At 37.5% G+C, this 18,438-nt stretch overlaps 1 protein-coding gene across 2 annotated transcripts in view; it reads right to left on the bottom strand.

The window, feature by feature from the left end:
- Nucleotides 1-18,438, bottom strand: part of CPS1 (carbamoyl-phosphate synthase 1) — a 144,656-nt gene that overhangs the window by 27,388 nt on the left and 98,830 nt on the right. For both annotated transcript variants that reach the window (XR_003793943.1, XM_029225263.1), the window contains exons 25-30: nucleotides 17,316-17,497; nucleotides 10,688-10,882; nucleotides 10,201-10,268; nucleotides 8,475-8,550; nucleotides 2,769-2,846; nucleotides 252-359 (exon numbers count right to left, since the gene is read on the bottom strand). Coding sequence is in view for 1 of the 2 variants with exons in the window: in XM_029225263.1 (XP_029081096.1) it covers nucleotides 252-359; nucleotides 2,769-2,846; nucleotides 8,475-8,550; nucleotides 10,201-10,268; nucleotides 10,688-10,882; nucleotides 17,316-17,497 (707 nt within the window). In the remaining variant the exon portion in view is untranslated. The remainder of the gene's footprint in view (nucleotides 1-251; nucleotides 360-2,768; nucleotides 2,847-8,474; nucleotides 8,551-10,200; nucleotides 10,269-10,687; nucleotides 10,883-17,315; nucleotides 17,498-18,438) is intronic.

Consider the following 18,438-nt stretch of genomic DNA (forward strand, 5'->3'; position numbering starts at 1 on the left):
CAGAAAGAGAAGCCACCACAATGAGAAGCCCGAGCACTGAAACAAAGAGTAGCCCCTGCTTGCTGCAAATAAAGAAAGCTTGCATACAGCAACGAAGACCCAACACAACCAAAAATAATAAATAAAATAAATAAATTTATAAACAAAAAAAGGAAATGCATAATAAAAAAAGACCCTTCACAATCCAGCACCAATTAAAAACAATGTTTTAAATCTTGTTCCCCCTTCCAGTTTTATTTCTAAATGATGACCTTTTCAATGGCTCCTTGGCTGATGGTTTGTGTGGGCAGCATCAGAGTAGCATCTCCTGAGTGGACGCCTGCATCTTCCACGTGTTCAGAGATGGCATGGGAGATGACCTGGCCAAAAGAAGATTTGCAAAAGAAGTGTCAGCTCTTCAATGAATCTACTGCCTGACCCATCCCCCTAATTCTAACAGATGCCTCCAGCATTGAGCAGTTTCTTTGCTAAGTCTCTGATGAGAGGAGTAGAAAGAGCTGCACATGTAGCATCACCAAGCCTCCCTGTGCAGTGACAGATCACCTCTAAGGGCAGCTGAGAGTGTCTGAAAGCTTACCTCCCTCTTCCATTGATTAGAATAGTTATTAATACCAGGAAAAGAAGGCAACTAAGTCAACTCATAATGACTTTTAAAAATGGATAGGAAAATAAAGCATTTGGGGGGCACTGGAGATAGCTTTATCTTTTCCTTCCAGGTTAAGTTTTAAACACTGGAAAAGAAAAGATGGGAGAGGTCAATATCTAGCTTAGGTAAATGTCATAACTTAGATGGATCAGAAAGAAAATGTAAGATCTAAAGATCAAGAGATCTTTATCAGCCCCACACTCTAACCAACTGAGCTAACTGGCCACCTACAAGAGAGCTTTAAACTGAAATTTGAGACAGGAAGGAAGCAAGAGGAAAATATTCTTGTCCTCTTTTAGAGGTAAGAAAACCAAGGCAATATAAGAATAAATAACCCAAGTACATGTGACTGCTATGTGACCAAGTCAGGATTTTGAACACTTATCTGTCAGATTGCAAAGTTTACGGTCTCAACCACAATAACCTGAATGTTAACAGTATGTGTGTCTTTGGAAAATGATAAAGCTGAGAGTGGGGGAGAATAATTGGGTGGCTGTAAAAGACTTAAATAAATTACAGTGAAGATTTGTTTATCAGATTTATAGATGATTTAAAGCAGAGTGACATTTGAGTCCCAGTACTCCTGCTGTCACTTATGAGTTCTGTGACCTGGGTGAGATACTTTATCTCCTTAGCCTTGGTTTCTGATAAGAAAGGAATAACAATGGTATCTGCCTCACAGAATATTTGTAAGGATAAAACAGAACACATAAACAGTGCCTGGCATGATATTTAGTGCAGAGTAAGTGCTCAAATTTTTTATACTGTCTAGAAATGGGGAGGCAACACCTCACTGAACTCTGAAAAAAAGTTATATGTCTGAAGTACTAGGTCCACTTCTGAGTGTGACTGTTTAAAAGTTATGTGAATAACCTGGAACACTTCCAAAAGGAGTCCAGGATGATATGCAATGGTCAAGGTCTAAGAGAATCTTAGGGCAGGAGCACATCCTAGCAAAATGGAACCAAATCAGGCCAACTGACCAGCATTACTTTACCAGCACAATATTTGAAAAAACATAAATATCTGTAGGCCAGTCTTACATTCTCCACTTCCACATTGGTATGATCACATTCCTCTTATTTTATACCTCAGTCTCAAATACATGTATGTTCAAGTGGGAAAGAATATATATACATATGCTCCATAACTCTGGAGGCCAGCAGGTCAGGGATGAAAATTCTAGGGAAGCAGACCTTAGTTCAAGAGAAGGAATATATTAGATGTCCAAGAAGTAAAAGCAAAACCAAAACAAAACAATATATATACGTCATCTTACAACTTTTTATGCTCTGTATAACCAAGAGTTAAACAGAAAGCAAATGATCACTTTCCAGGGTTGCTGTGAAGAAAATTCTCATCCTTGGGGAGTAAGGGGTTGAAATAAATGATATCTAAGGGTGCTTAAACTCTAGATTATAGGATAAGAGGTCATCCTTACTATATATATAGTATTTTTTTGAAACAACCTTGATTTGAACTGTTAATCTGGAAAAAAAAAAAAAGACCAAAACAAAAAAAGCTTTAACATGCTTTATTAGTACAACTTGAAAACTAAAGGAAAGAATTCTTATACTTTCATTTCTCCCTGAAGTTTGAGGCATTCATTGTATTAGTGATACAAGATGTGATATGGTAAGCCAATTTTATGTTATTATCTTTACCCACCCTACTCCGTTTAGTTTTGCTTTTATTAACCCAATAAAAAGGAGAAGGATGGAAAAATCAAGAGAGAAGAAAAACTAGGGATTCAATTAGGAACTTCAGAAAGAAAAGTATTGGATGTTTTTCTAATATCCATTGAAATAAAAAAGGAAACACCAAGACAAAAGAAAATGAGAGAGAAAATCTATTCAAAAAGGACGAGTACAGGATGATAATTTTTAATACCATCAAAGAGAAAATTTAACAGTATGAAAAGCAGAAGATATGATACCCATGACACATCAACTGAATTGTCAGTGAAATGGAACAATTTTTTTGACTGAGCAGACTTGTCCATTATTTTTAGAGATCTGTTTTGTAGAAATCACGAAGTCTAATCTGAGTTACGTTTCTAAATTGCCAAGAAAAAAATTCTGATGGGAAGGCAGGAAGAAGGGGTGGGAGATAAAGCACTTACTCTTCCATCTCTGCCAACAGCATCCATTTCCACTTCTCGGGCCCCCTCAATAAATTTTGTCAGCACCACTGGGTGTTCCTGTCACCGAGGAAAACAGAAGGGCAGAAACTTTAGCTGAAGTTACATGTATGGGGTCAAGTAAATCGTGTACCTTAAGTCAGTACCACGGCAATACTTGAAAAAAAAAACAATGCTCAACATACTACACAAACTCATTAGCCAGTTTGTTTGGTAAGAACACGGTCATTCTCTGCTAACAGTGAGGAAGAGGAAATCTTTCTCCAATTTTCAGTTCTCAGTGAATTGAACATGAGTTTTGAAATTTCAAACATCGACTTCTAGGTGAGTTAGAGAAAAGAGGAGGCTAAGGAGAGGGCAGAATGAGGTTGCTTTTCTGTCTCCAGAGTTATAAATATCTCTCTATTTTATTTATAATTATATATCAATATTGGTTCAGGTTTTTCCTCTCTTCCTACACTTATCTTTTCTAAGCACTACAATGCCCTCAGTTAGTTCTCTGTATGAGAATTGTGAATGAACTTAGAAGGAGAGCAGCATTTTGTTTCAGTTCTATTAGGCCAAAGATGGAATTATTTACATGGAATCGACATGCTTTAAATCACTTCTAAAGTGTGACATTTGTGACTGCAAAATCAAACATTTTTCTATATAAATCTTAAAATGTTCTCCCTCTCTCAGCTGTTTCAGACCCCTTATTATTCTTGATGTTCTTCCCACACTCAGTTCCTTCACGACAGTGCTGCAATGCCCTCCGCAGCTTGATCACTAGGTGCTTCTCCAGACTAAAAGAAGTGGTTGAATGAAGGCCTCCAGGGTTTAGGCATCTCTTCTCCCCTGCCCCAGGCACCAGCAACCGGCACCACTTGCTGTTTTCTTACCAGACCCTGCCTTTACCTGTCTCCATGCCTCTCTTCCACAAATGCACTCCACCTTCTCTCCTCAGCTTCATCTTTCAAATTTCAACCCATCCTTCAAGGCCTAGCTTCAATGCCACCTCCTCCCTGAAGGCTTCTCTGAACATGTCTTTTTGCTCTGAACACTAACTCCTTTTGACCACTACCTTGGAGTTTATCATCTTATGCATATGTGTTAAATATATCTAAAATACAAGCAAAAATAAACAAACGGGACCTAATTAAATTCAAAAGCTTTTGCACAGCAAAGAAAACCATAAACAAAACGAAAAGAAAACCTACAGATTGGGAGAAAATATTTGCAAATGATGTGACTGACAAGGGATTAGTCTCCAAAATTTACAAACTGCTCATGAGGCTTAATATCATCAAAAGAAGCAACCCAATCAAAAAATGGGCAAAAGACCTAACTAGACATTTCTCCAAAGAAGACATACAGATGGCCAAGAGGCACGTGGAAAGATGTTCAACATCGCTAATTATCAGAGAAATGAAAATCAAAACTACAATGAGATATTACCTCACACCAGTCAAAATGGCTATCATCAAAAAATCCACAAACAATAAATACTGCAGAGGGTGTGGAGAGAAAGGAACCTTCCTACACTGTTGGTGGGAATGTAAATTGGTACAGCCACTATGGAGAACAGTATGGAGGTTCCTTAAAAAACTAAAAATAGAGCTACCATATGACCCTGCAATCCCACTCCTGGGCATATATCTGGAGAAAAAGATGGCCCAAAAGGATACACGCACCCCAATGTTCACTGAAGCACTGTTTACAATAGCCAAGACATGGAAGCTACCTAAATGTCTATTGACAGATGAATGGATAAAGAAGATGTGGTATATTTATACAATGGAATATTACTCAGCCATTAAAAAGAATGAAATAATGCCATTTGCAGCAACATGGATGGACCTTGAGACTGTCATACTGACTGAAGTAAGTCAGACAGAGAAAGGAATATTGTACGATATGCCTTACATGGGGAATCTAAAAAGAAATGATACAACTGAGCCTATTTACAAAACAGAAACAGACTCACAGACTTACAGAGCGAACTTATGGTTACCAGGGGGGAAGGATGGGGGGAAGGGATAGTCAGGGAGTTTGGGATCAACATGTACACACTGCTGTATTTAAAATGGATAACCAAAAAGGACCTACTGTACAGCACAGGGAACTCTGCTCAATGTTATGTGGCAGCCTGGATGGGTGGGGAGTTTAGGGGAGAATGGATACAGCCATATGTATGGCTGAGTCCCATTGCTGTGCACCTGAAACTATCACAACATTGTTAATCGACTATACTCCAGTATAAAATAAAAAGTTAAAAAAATGTAATATATCTTATATCCTTTAACAGAACATTTTAAATAGAAATGAATTTTGTAAAAAAATTCAACATAACCAATGTCTCAAGCCATAAATAAGCTTCTCTCTTCTTAAATTTATTATTAAATGAAGAAATTTTACCCACTTCCTTTTCTTCAAAGCCCTATCGGACATGGAAAATTTTTTTCATCTCTGTTTCCCCTTTTTTAAAATATTGGATGTTTACTGTTGGCAGGCCTGGTAGAGCTGTGTTGAGACTTACGTGGGAATTTTTCTGTATATTATAATAACAATGTAACTGCAAACAAAGATAAAGTTTAACAGCTGTCTTAGTCTCTCTAGCCAAGCCTAACACAGGGGTTCTTGTTCAAGTGATTTATTGAGGGAGTGAGAAAAGCAGGATGGGGCAGCAGGAAAAAACTAGGAAGTTCGTGGTCTCAGTGGGGACTGGATTTGGCCTTACCACAGAGGGAGGTCTGAGTCGCAGTACAGAGTAAGTCCCATCTTGAGGCAAAGGGCAGTCACTGTCCAGCATTTTGAGCGTGGCGGTAAGGTGAGGGATCTCGCCTCCTGGTTGACAGAGGCTCTCACTTGACTGAGAATAGTTATCCTGAGAAGTATAGCTGGGAGGTGTCATCACCTACCACAGCAGTTGGGGGATGGGTGCCCCCACTGGTAAAGGGATCTAAGGGGGGCAACAACAGCATCCTCCATCCTGGCCAACTGAACACATTGATGAAATAGCCCTTAATATGTTGAGGAAGAAAATTTCTTAATAAATTTCAGCCTTTCAGCAACATTATACATTGTTGGCCCTCTTAAAGCACTTCTTTCCTTAGGTGTCCATGATCACCTTTCCATACTTCTTTCTCAGGCTCCTTTGTGGTTCTTTCTTCCCTGCTCAGCTATTAAATGCCAGTATTCCTTTCATCTCTGTCCTTAACTGTTCCTTTTCCTCTATACTATCCCAGGTGATCTCAAAACTTCAATTACAATGATACGCTATTGACTTCCAAATCTATATCTACATCTCTGTCTTTAGCCACGATCTTGATCTTCAATTCCGTAACCTTCTGCTTTCAGAACATCTCTACTTGGACTTCTCACAGGCATCTCACACTCAAAAGGTCAAATATTACATATATGATTTCCCCCTCTAAAATTTCTCCCTTAAGTGTTCCTTGTTTCAATAAATGGTACCACTGTCCATCCAGCTGTCTAAGGCAGAAACTCAAGAATCATCTCTTATCCTCTCTCACCCTCCACCTCCATCCATTCACAACCTCAATACACATTCTCAATATTTCTAGAACACATGCACTTCTCTCCATCTTTACTACCATTACTCTGATCCAAGGCACTGTCATCTCTACCCTGAGCTACACAACAGCCCCCTAACCTCCTTCCATGAATTCAGACTTGTCCCAGATTTTACTCTCTGTACTATAGAAGAGTGATCTTTCTTTTTTTAACTTTCAATTGCTCTTTTTTTTTTAGTTGAAGTATAGTTGATTTACACTATTGTGTTAGTTTCAGGTATACAGCATAGTGATTCAGTATTCAGAAAATATGACTAAAATCCACCTCAGTGTATAACTGACAAGGTTCTCTTTATCTGCTCCTTGTCTTTCTGCTTTTCTACCATCGTTATAATCAACACTCCCCACCATGTTTGGCATCCTAGCCATATAAATGAATGCTTTATCAGTTTCTAGAAACTTCATGCTCTTTCTCAGCTTCAGGCCTTTACATATGCTGTTCTTTCTTCCTACTCACACACAATGTAAACCTTTTAACTCTGAATCAACCATTTGGAATCAATTTAAAAGTCCCTTCTTCAAGGACTGGACCCCGATACTTTTACACTCTCCTTCAACATCATGTATTTTCTCTATTGCAATGCTCATCATATTTAATTATAATTATTTGATGTCTGATGTCCCTAGTAAAGAGAGTCCTCTGTGAGACTATCTTTCCATGAATGTAACCCCTGATACTGAGAACAATGTCATTATATAGCAGGTGCTAAATATGAATGGATACATAAATAGATCAATGATTAATGGGGGCTAGTTTTACTCTAGATTCACTGAATTGAGAATCCCAGATTCTGCTGTAGTTTGATGGGGAGACTTGAACCAGAAGTACTCCATTAAGACATCTCTATTATAAAACTTTGGCCCTGTAAGGATTCTATCCACCTGCTAGCAGAAAAAAAATATTTAAAAAATATTCTACCAAGTAGAGGCCCTATAAGATACACTGTCCCAGACAGAGAACACCTGCCTCATCACTCACATGAGACCAGCTGGGTCAGGCTGCTGGTTTCTCAAAAGATGAGTGTGGCAGGACCCCGTGCAGGGAGTGAGATAGAGAAGAGGACAGTATCTCTCACTCCAGAGCACATTAATGAAAACTGGCCCTTTGGAGAGAGTCCCTCCTCAGTTATCTGACTTTCACACAAAAGTGAATTCAAAATCCACTTGGTTTCTTTTTTATACTCTGTCTCTTCTCACTCTTTATCCTTATGCACTCTTTTCACTGACCAAATTTCCTTGGGGAGCAACTGCCACGCAGAAACAAAGCCCAGCTTCATGTGTGCAGGAACAGTTCATGCTCTTTATTCCTCTTTCAAATGCCTCTGATTTCACTCTTTGGCTCCCTCCAAACTCCACTTGCCTAACATCAATCTCTTCTCTATGAGTTGTGTTTTCTCTCTCTCTCTCCTTTTTTTTTTTCTTTTAGCCCTATCTAGCTTTTGAAAGCTTTTAAAAAGAAAACATTACTTTTATCCTCTACAGTACAAGGTCTGCAGATCAATAACCCCACTGGGTAAATCTTAAATGGATTGCACTCAGGTAACGCCGAAGGAGAAAGTAAAAGCTGTGGCAGTGGAGAAAGCTGGTTGAGTGAACACAGAATTATAAACATTTTTATTAACTTACAAATGGAATGTACCAAAATGAAAAAAATCAATAGGTGAGTGAGGGGATTTACTATTGAAGTTGCAGGATTGACTAAGGCAAAGAAAGGCTCTCCAGGTGTGAGAATTAAAAATCAGGGAAGCCTTCACTTGTTCGTGATGACAATGGTTGGGCTGCCCTTGAGGCTGGGAATCCCATGGATAACTTGACCAGCATCTAACTCATTAACAGACAAGTTTGTGCTTATGCAGCCTTGCTCTTGGAGACTAAAATCGTATAAATCTCTGTTCTGATCAAATATTCACTGGTCTTCCTCTTCTTCCACTAACCCTAAGGATCCAAATATAATTAAATGCATATGTGTTTTCTCATTTCTATATTTAGGACTATAATGGGTAGAAGAAAAAAGGAAAAACATCATAACATCCTGTGCAAAGAAAAACAACATAAAAACAAGGTAGCAATTAACAGAAAAGGTAAAAGTCACCAGAAGGAAATAGGACACTACCTGAGAGACTCTAGTGGCCTCCTCTAGGAATTTTTTCATCTCATCCTCGGAGAATACCACATTCATGGCAGACCCACTGGGTAAGGAGGGGGAAAAAAAAGAGGTCAGTTTCTTTTACCACTTCAGAAGTAAAGCATGCTAGAATTGATCACTTCTCAGAACAGTTCCAGGCAACCTCTAGTTCCAGACTAGGCTAAGTAAGAAGGTGTCTCTTTCTACATTGAGACTTTATGTAATCAACAGGACAATCAACCAAAGTAAAAAGTCCCCAAAGTTGGGGACAAGGAAGGGGGGTGGGATACGTGATAATGCCCAAAGAGAACCATGGTAGCTCTTAGCGATGGCACATCCCCAAGGTCCAGCCTTTCTGATTTATTGTTTTAACTCTCTTCTGGTTCCAGGTAATACTTATACTGTAACAGGATTCATCCCAGGATCTAGCTTTCTAAACTTGTGTCTTCAGAGTTCATTACCCATAGCTGATCTTAACCCACAAGTATGCTGTCAAAGCAGGTCATTCTACTATCTCAGCTGGGTTACCAAAGAATCAACATTTTAGTAACATTTGCAAATATAATGTACGGTATCTGACTGAAATGTATTCAGCTGTGTCCTTTCAAATTCTTGAGAAAGAATACTATCTGAAATCTACTCTGAATTTTGGCATTTTCAGAGTGGGATGGGAGGGAAGGAAAGAAGGAAGACTAAGCAGAAGGGAAGAAATAAGGAAGAAAAATATCACTTTCCACTTCCTTTTAAAAGTAACTTTTTCTTTACCTTTTCAACTATTGCAAATTTTATGCTTGAAGAGCTTTCAATTTCTTCATCTATTTAAGACATGAAGGCTAAGGTCCTAATGACGCTGATAATTCACAGTATAGGGAACTAAAGGAAAGATACGGATTGCAATGATGTGAGGGAGCACAGTAGTCAGAGCGACCCCCCCTTAAGTGCCTGTGTTGTTTAAATTAACGTACATTAATACCTCAGAGAAGCAGTAGTATTGGACTGTGGTTTACACAGAATGTCACTTAAAGAAAAAGGAAAGTTTCCCACCTCACTTGAAATTTTTCATTATTTTAAAGGATCCCATCTCACATTCCATTTACACTTTCAAATTGTGCACAACAAATTACGTTTCTCTTATTATCCCCTGTTCAGTGAAGTAGCTCTTTATATGTGGTAACATCTTAAGAGAGTGGCAATTGACGACTTCTACTTTGATGACAGAACTTAGTTTCAAAGTTTATTATAAAAGACACTGTCCATGAACTCCAACATTGTAATTCATTTATTTAAAAAATCTAATCTCAAAAAAAAAATATTCAAACCATGCTGACAACAGTCAAAGATAAGCTGTCATTTCTGGGTATCAGAGAACAGATGCTGGTGAGAGATATCCCAAGTTTGTTTTGTTTTGTTTTTGCTCTTTGTTTTTTTAAATTGTCCTCTTCTCTAATGTAAAGCTATCCTCCTCCATTTGGCAAGGAGATGCCCTAAGCCATGCTCCTAAGATGTAGGATTGGAGACACTGTGTTGTAACTCCCTGAAGGAAAAGCATTAGGCTGAAGAACTGTGCACAGGTCTTCACTCTGGCTGTGTTGGTATGGGGATTGTGGATGGATTTACAAATTACTACACATCAAAGCCTAGTGCTGTTAGCATACAGAATGCAGTTCTGTGTCTCCTGACTTTTAAATAATAGTTTTAGAAAACAATATATTACCTCAAAACATAGGAAGGTCTCAACAAGCAGGGGTAGCCCACTGACTTCGCAAATTCCAATGCCTCATTCTAATTAATAGAAACAACAACAACAAAATGCATGAATAGTTTAAAATATTCAATAAAAATGCAGAATGGTATCGTTAGAACAAGTGGTAACCCAACTCCTTTTATTCTTTCTCCCAAAAGACACCACTAAAATGTAAACTGGACACCAAAATACATAAAACTTCTAGTTTCTAATTCTAAATATCAAGCTAGTTCAAAAATAGTTTGAACTTCTTTTCATTGTTGGAATCAGTGAGAATACTCCTATCAATTTATAACCAGCATTTAACTGCAATCATGGAAACTCAGCAACTTTAAAGTAAATTCACTGAGCATAGTGCATCCTCTGTGCCCTGCAGTTAGCATCTGCAGTAGTTAACGTTCAGGTTATGACTCTTCAAAATGGAACATTAAAAACAGACTCGTGTTTCTCTCCTTACCAAAGTGTTAACAGCTTTCCATGGTGCCTGAGACACCTTCAGCTCATCCAAGACAGCTGAGAAGATGGAGCGATCCTCAGCCCTGTCGATCTGCAGAGGGCTCGTGCCCATGATCTTGACACCGTTCTTGTACAGGGGGACTGCCAGGTTGTTTGGAATCTGGCCCCCGACTGATATGATACAGCCACCACATGCCTGAAAAATATGTCCTCGACATCAGCCACTGGATAATGAACAACTGTGCTAATACTGCCTCTGTTGCCTTCTTGAGAATGCTGAATGAACATGACTGTGATATTTTCATTATTCCCATCAATGAATATATTGTTATGCCACAAAGAGGTAAACGGATTTAGTCCTGACTTTCCAGGCACTTACCTGCTAAAGTCTTTGTAAGACTCCCATACAACTAACTACACATGATAACCATGTAAGACTCCCATAAAACTACACGTGATTACCGTGCACGACTTCCATACAGCTGCATGTAAACGTGTGACATTTGCATGTGTGGCAATTAAAAGAAAATTAAGTCAATGAACATTTCCATCCTGTACTTTACATTATAATCAACTAATTCTTGAACTACTGTTGTAATTTCTTAAACGGATACAGATCTCTCCTTTTAACATTCCCCTCTGCTGTTCCTCTCCACCCCAGCACTTCACATTCAGATTAATCATTCAAAGGACTGCTTCACCAAGTTACTCCTATACTCGGAGTTCTCCAAAGGTTTCCTTTGCCTAAAGGATATAGTGTTAACTCATTACCACTGGGGCCATCAAGACTTTCCAGTCTTATCTATGGTCACTTCTGTCAGCCCCAGGAAAACTACCTACCCACTGTCCCCACCTTCGTGCATTCCCACCAGCAAGCTTTCTCACCTCCACGTAATCTTTCCCTGCCTGTTTCCTTTCTCCCTTCTCCTTTCCCTTATCAATTTTCTAACCATCCCTAAAGTCCAGTCTAAATCCTACCTCTCATCGTGACATCCTGCGTCCTTTACTGCTGCTTGGTACCTGTCTACAGTACCCAGAACTCGTTTTAATTCCTATTTCCTTACTATTTGCCTTACAAGCAGTCCCTGAATAGTTAAATTTAATCTCCTATGAGCAGTCAAAACTCCAAGATTTTTTTCTTAAAAGCCCACCAAATCTCAAATGTTCTTGAGACTAGTGGTATAGAGGTGAGGGTGAGCCAAAGAGGGATGGTGGGGAATTGGGTTTGGACTTAAGTCCCTCCTCTTCTTGGTTCCCTCCGTGAAACTCTCCCTGAGGTTCAATCTTCTTGTCTGTAAAATTAGGATAATACCTGCCTACTTCATAAGGTTCCTATGTATGTAGTTCAAATAAAATAATAAACATTAAAGGTGTTACTACATCATAAGTTATAAATAAGACACTATTATTTATATTAGAAAATATTACAATATCTGATAGGCCATTGATCTGGGCGTAATTTGTGTTTGCTTTAATGACCTACTAATGAATGTTGCTGAAGTAATACATATGTGCCAAATGTATTTTGTCATTATTTGAAGTTATTCTGAAATATTTTTTAAAGGGATGAAGCTCATTTCTCTCTGATAAGAGAAATTACGTACTGCTTAAGCAAACACCCTGCAATTGAGTGCTTAAATTCATTGTAAACATTATGGAAAATAACAGTCCACATTTCTGCATATTTATAAGTACACTTAAACTGCTTTTATCGTCATTTTTTATGTTCAATAACCACTTTTTGCAAAACCTTTAATAAATATTATTCTCTTAACTATAGTATTTTTATTTGCTTATTATTTTTAGTTTATTAGCAGCATTAATATTTTAGAAGCCTAGAAATGAATTCCTCAATTAAATATATAGAAAAGTCTCTTATGTGAAAGACTTCAAAATAAATTCTAAAATTAAGGGAGAAGTAGCCAGTTAGCAAATATCAGAGTCAATTAGACTAAATAGGTACTTACAGTTGAATAAAAAGGCTCTAAGTAATAAATATATCAATATTTTCAAAAATAACTCTATGGAATTGATTTTTATTTTTCAATAAATCAACACATTTAAAAACAATAATAATATGCACTGCTACTATTTACTAAGTACATTACTTAGTACTGTACATACAGATTACTGTATACCCTAGACGATGTTTTGACTTTCATGGTCATAGTATCACTTTGAGGCAGTTATTACTATCCCCATTTTGCAGTTAAATAAACTGAGGCTTGGTGAAGGTGAAATGACTTGCGCATTTTTCTCATCTAGCAAATACAGACTTACTTGAACTCAATTCTACGTATTGTAAAGCAGTTATGCTTACCTAATATACCAAATCTTTGAATCTGAAGCTAACCCTGTTTTTTCTGGCTGGTTTCAAAGGTAGTGAATGTTAGAAGTTAGTAGAAGAGCAATTTCTAAAACACTCTTTTTGGAAAGTGGTAGATAGAAAAACATTCACTGCAAAACCCTATTCTCGTCATTGACCTCCAGAAATAAAGACCATCATTTGGAAGACAAATCACATCCATAGGAATGTTTTAGAGTAATGGTGTGATGGTTTGTGCAGGTTTTGCCTGTACAGCAAAGAGAATTCAGTAGAAGAGAACATTTATGGGATGAAGTTAATAGATGAGAGTTTTGCGGAAGAATTTTATCTTAAATTGGCCCCAACTCCAAGCACAGAACTTGTAGGGACTTAGGGAAGAGGATCTGGTATCCCACACAGATAAATTATTATCATACATATTGATACAATCACACAAATAGTTTCAAGTAACTTTCTGAAATAAAATATTCTAAAATTCAGATTTGTTTCCCAGATTTCCAAATACTTTAGGCCTAAAGTAATTCCATTAGTGTCCCAAAGTTCTACCGATGTTACCTAGATTTGTTTGTAGTATTTTTACCCAGCTTAGTTTCTTAGTGTTTTAAACCTGATATCACAAAGCTAAGGTATCACTGCACAAAAACATTTCTGAAATAATCTTTAACCTGAAATTTATTTTTAGCAGTGAGGAATGAAAAGAAAATTCTTCAAATTTATTTGAGAACATCTCAATTTCTCTTAGCCACTAATCTCTTTGGTCAGTCCTTATTTTTATAAACAAATTAAATGCTGTACTATTGACAGAATACAATGTAAGAAAACTTGTCTTACTAACAGAAATAGCATTTACTCCATCAAAAAATAGCCTTGATTTTTGTAATTTCATGTATTATCTCTAATTTACAAGCCTCCACTATTTATATTCTGTCAGTGAGGTTGATCATGCACTATTTTTTAGTAATTTGCATTTTAGTAAAACATTTTTAACATTTCAGACAGAATCTTAAGCTTATACTTAATTACAATTAAACCAAATGCTAGGAATGAACTGCAATCCTGGTTTAGAGTGATGCATTACCTGATGGGTTTTGCCTGTCACTAATTAATGTCTGTCACTCTTTCATTCACTTAACTCAAGTTGTAGTAGAGGTACGATTGTCTACATATACATATGGTATTAGGTGTTAAAAATAGGAGAATTATATAATTAAGTAGAGTACATATCTATGGGGTATGATCCAGTAAATTATACATCATAAAAGCAAGAAAAATTGTATAATCAGTACTCAAATCAGACAGGGACATCATAAGGTGTCAAATATGTTGCCTGGTATTTTTGTTTGTTTGTTTTGAATACTTGAATTGTATTTAATTTATTTTTTTATACAGCAGGTTCTTATTAGTCATCCATTTTATACGCATCAGTGTATACAAGTCAATCCCAATCGCCCAATTCATCACACCCCCACCCCCAACCCCCGCAGCTTTCCCCCCTTGGTGTCCACACGTTTGTTCTCTACATCTGTGTCTCAACTTCTGCCCTGCAAACTGGTTCATCTGTACCATTTTTCTAGGTTTCACATATATGCGTTAATATATGATATTTGTTTTTCTCTTTCTGACTTACTTCACTCTGTATGACAGTCTCTAGATCCATCCATGTCTCTACAAATGACCCAATTTCATTCCTTTTTATGGCTGAGTAATATTCCATTGTGTATATGTACCACACTCACACACCAAAACATAAAAGATAAAAATGCAAATCTCTTCTCAGGGAGCAGAACTCATGAGCACAGTCATAAGGGATTAATGACTTCAGTTTAAAGGGTTGCTCTTTATAAAGTTAAAAAAAAAATGTCTGCAGCCAAAGGGATATATCGCTATAACATTTTCTCTTAAAAAAAAAAAAAAAAGAACAAGTGGGAAGGAGATTTTGGCATTTCTAGTATCTCCTCTCACTCAACTTCTGATCAAGACCTCCCTCCAAAGCAGCCTGCTTTACTCACAGGCCATGTCACTTTTCTGACTTCCCCTTAATGGTTTCTTTAGAGGTGCTTCTTTGATTCCATGGAAACAGGCTTGCTCCTGAACTAGACCAAGAGACTTGGACCAAGGGACCTATCATACTTTCTATCATCCCATGTAGCTATGTATCCTTCGGAAAGCCTATTACCCTTCTAAGTGACTCAAATGTGTGCTTTTAAATAAGTTTAGACGTGCTTCCAATTTTCCGCAAATTTACAGCTGAATGCCTCAGTGCCTTCAGAATCTCTAGGGGCATCCGAGGTCGAATAAGGGCAGCCTTCCGAAGGTTGAGGCACACCTGGTATGAGAGACAATGCTTGTAAAGCCTGCTGTGAGGAGACACACAACAACCTTATACAAGGGAACACATACACAAATATATGTACATATGTGTATGATATGTGCATATGATATATAACATTTCTTGTGGGGTAGTTTAAAGGATACATCAATGGCATATTGTTCTTATGTTCTTCAACATGACATTTACAATTACCTTATTATATCTAGTAGCACTATAAAAACCAATTAGCTTCAAATAGGGCCAATTTATTTATTTCTATCATACTGAATTCAGTTATAGTAAAAGGACCTCATTATCATCCATATGTAACTGCATCCAAAGGCAGTTGTAGAAGTTTTTCATCTTTCCTTAAACCATTTCATGGGGAAATAATTAATTATGTGTAAAATGCCTGCTGCTATTGCTTGTAATGCTTGTTAACATTTTTAAAACAATTATGTAACTTTTCACATATTATGTCATGGATTCCAGTTTTATTTTAATGTCTTAAAGGTAGGGACCTGGTTTTATAGGTCTCTATCCTGCTGAACCTGATTTTTAAAAGGTATTCAAGAAATATTTGCAGAATGTACTTGTTTTGATCCCCACTTATGTGTCTAAAATGAATTAAAAAATCATTAGAAAAATCAGGTCAGAGAGAGAACTAAAAATTGTATATATTCTACCTAATGGTTCAGTTTCATTATATTACAATATTAGTAGGCCAGGCCTAAATATTGATAGAAAAACATGATGATACATCAATCTTAAATTTGTCTACATTTTTCTTCATAATAATAAAATCATTACATTGTTCTAGCACAATACTTTATACTTGACAATGTGATCTCAACTACAAATCTCATGTTGCCTTCACAATACCTGCATGTAGAACATTTAAACACTTATATGATTCATAAACAAAAAAAAGATGAAGCCCAGAGAATTTATATAACTGGCCAAAAAAAATGAATTTTCAAGTCAACAATTTAAATCTTGCAGCTCCAAGTTAGAATATTTTTTTCCTTAAGTGACCATATTTTGTACATAGGGATGATTCTCTGTAGTAGGAAATGAATTACAATAACATCAAAAGGCACAACTATTGGACATCACTCTAAAATTTTCAAGTAGGTTTTTTTTTTTTTTGCGGTACGCAGGCCTCTCACTGTTGTGGCCTCTCCCATTGTGGAGCACAGTCTCCGGACGCGCAGGCTCAGCGGCCACGGCTCACGGGCCCAGCCGCTCCGTGGCATGTGGGATCTTTCCGGACCGGGGCACAGAACCCGCATCCCCTGCATCGGCAGGCGGACTCTCAACCACTGCGCCACCAGGGAAGCCCCAAATAGGTATTTTTTTAATTGTAAGCTAACTTGTTCTACAGACTTACAGTAACCTGGGATCATATAAATCCATAGTGAACATACACTCAATAATATTGGAGTGGAGATGGAAGAGCTACTTAAGAGCAAGCTATAAAGGCACCAAAATCATTCAGAATGAACTCACTGATTTTAAATTGAAGACTACTGGCTTCATCTGATAGCATAAAGAATTAACCAGTCCTCTGTGAACGAATGACCGTCTCCTCTGAGAACTGGTCATCATTAAACTGCAACAGCACGTGAACTAGAGAGACTCGGCTGCTTATCATATGTCTACATGACAAATTAAATCATTTTGCAGAATATTTATTGGGGCTGTCTTGTGCTAATTAATATGTATCGGGCACATGTTACCAAGAAGAATTTTCAGTAGAGCTAGAATGCTTAGAAAGAAAAAGTGAATTTTATATGAAAAATAATTACTCTGTGCCAGGGCCTCAAGAATCTAAGGCTAGTGATTCTTTTTAGAGTTTCACTACGAAATTAGACAATGGAAGACACCGGCAGCTCTTTCTCCTAAGGGGAATGACAATGTAAATCTACATACATGAATACACATATATAAAGTATGCACTGCATATATTTTTCTCTCTCTTTTTTTTTTTACCTCCTGATGGTAGATGTCTAGGATTCTCTCCAAAGACAACTCTTCAAAGTACAGTTTGTCACACTCATCAAAGTCTGTGCTCACGGTCTCGGGGTTACAGTTCACCACCACTGTCTTCTTGCCAAGTTGACGCAGAGTGCGGATACTGGAGACAGCGCACCAATCAAATTCCACGCTGCTGCCTGCAGAGACCATGAGATTAGGGAAAGCGGGGAAGAGAAGCCTGAAGTTACCGCACAAAGAGAAGCAGAAATATATTGCCAATCAGTCCAGGCTAAGGGAGCTAATGCCCTTTCAATTCAATTTTTAAAACTCCAAAATATAAAGGTGAGATCTATTATGCACACTATATTATTAGTAGTAAAAACAGGGACTAATTAAACTACGACACGTTGGCTTGTTTTGTATGCTAAATTCTGCAAGAGGTAATCTCCATATTCAAAGCATTCAGAATCTGAAAGTTAATGGGAGATAACTGTAATAATAATTTTAAAAACCTCATTTACTGAAAAGAAACTCAAAGTGAACATATTGACCTCAGTACACAAAAGTAGTTAAGTCAGAGATCAAAATACTTGAGTTCTTATTTCAGTCCTTCCACTTACCCTGTTGTCTGAGGGCCAAACCCAATGATCCCTGAGGTGACTTGCAGCTCTGACATATCTTGATTGATTGGAAAGCCCTGGCCTTTCCACGCATATCATTTTAAGCTTGGCAAGGCCACCCCATGCAGAGTGAGCGACCTTCTAGGAAGTAATTTGAAGTATAATAATGGCCTAAATGCCTCAAAATATCACCTCTACTGGGATGCCATAGAACTGAAAGTTCTGGGATTTGTACTAATCCTTTGCATTAGGACTTTGTCTCCTAAAAATTCTTAACGGAATAATAAGTTGTCCAAATATAGTAGCATGTTAAATCTCACTATCAATTAAGTATGCACTTGATTATCAGCTCAGCTAATCTTTCCTAGGCCCTAAAGTAATGTAGAATTGTTGCATAAAGGTTTCGAGAAGAGAAGGGTAAATCCTGGTGAAGGCGTCCAGACCATTTAGCCATAAGATAACTGAAGTGGCAAAGGTATAAATACTTTTGACCTACTTTAAGATCTGGCCAAAAATTG

Source organism: Monodon monoceros, unplaced genomic scaffold (assembly GCF_005190385.1).
Source record: "Monodon monoceros isolate NGI ecotype Baffin Bay Population unplaced genomic scaffold, NGI_Narwhal_1 Super_Scaffold_16, whole genome shotgun sequence".
Taxonomy (NCBI): Eukaryota; Metazoa; Chordata; class Mammalia; order Artiodactyla; family Monodontidae; genus Monodon; species Monodon monoceros.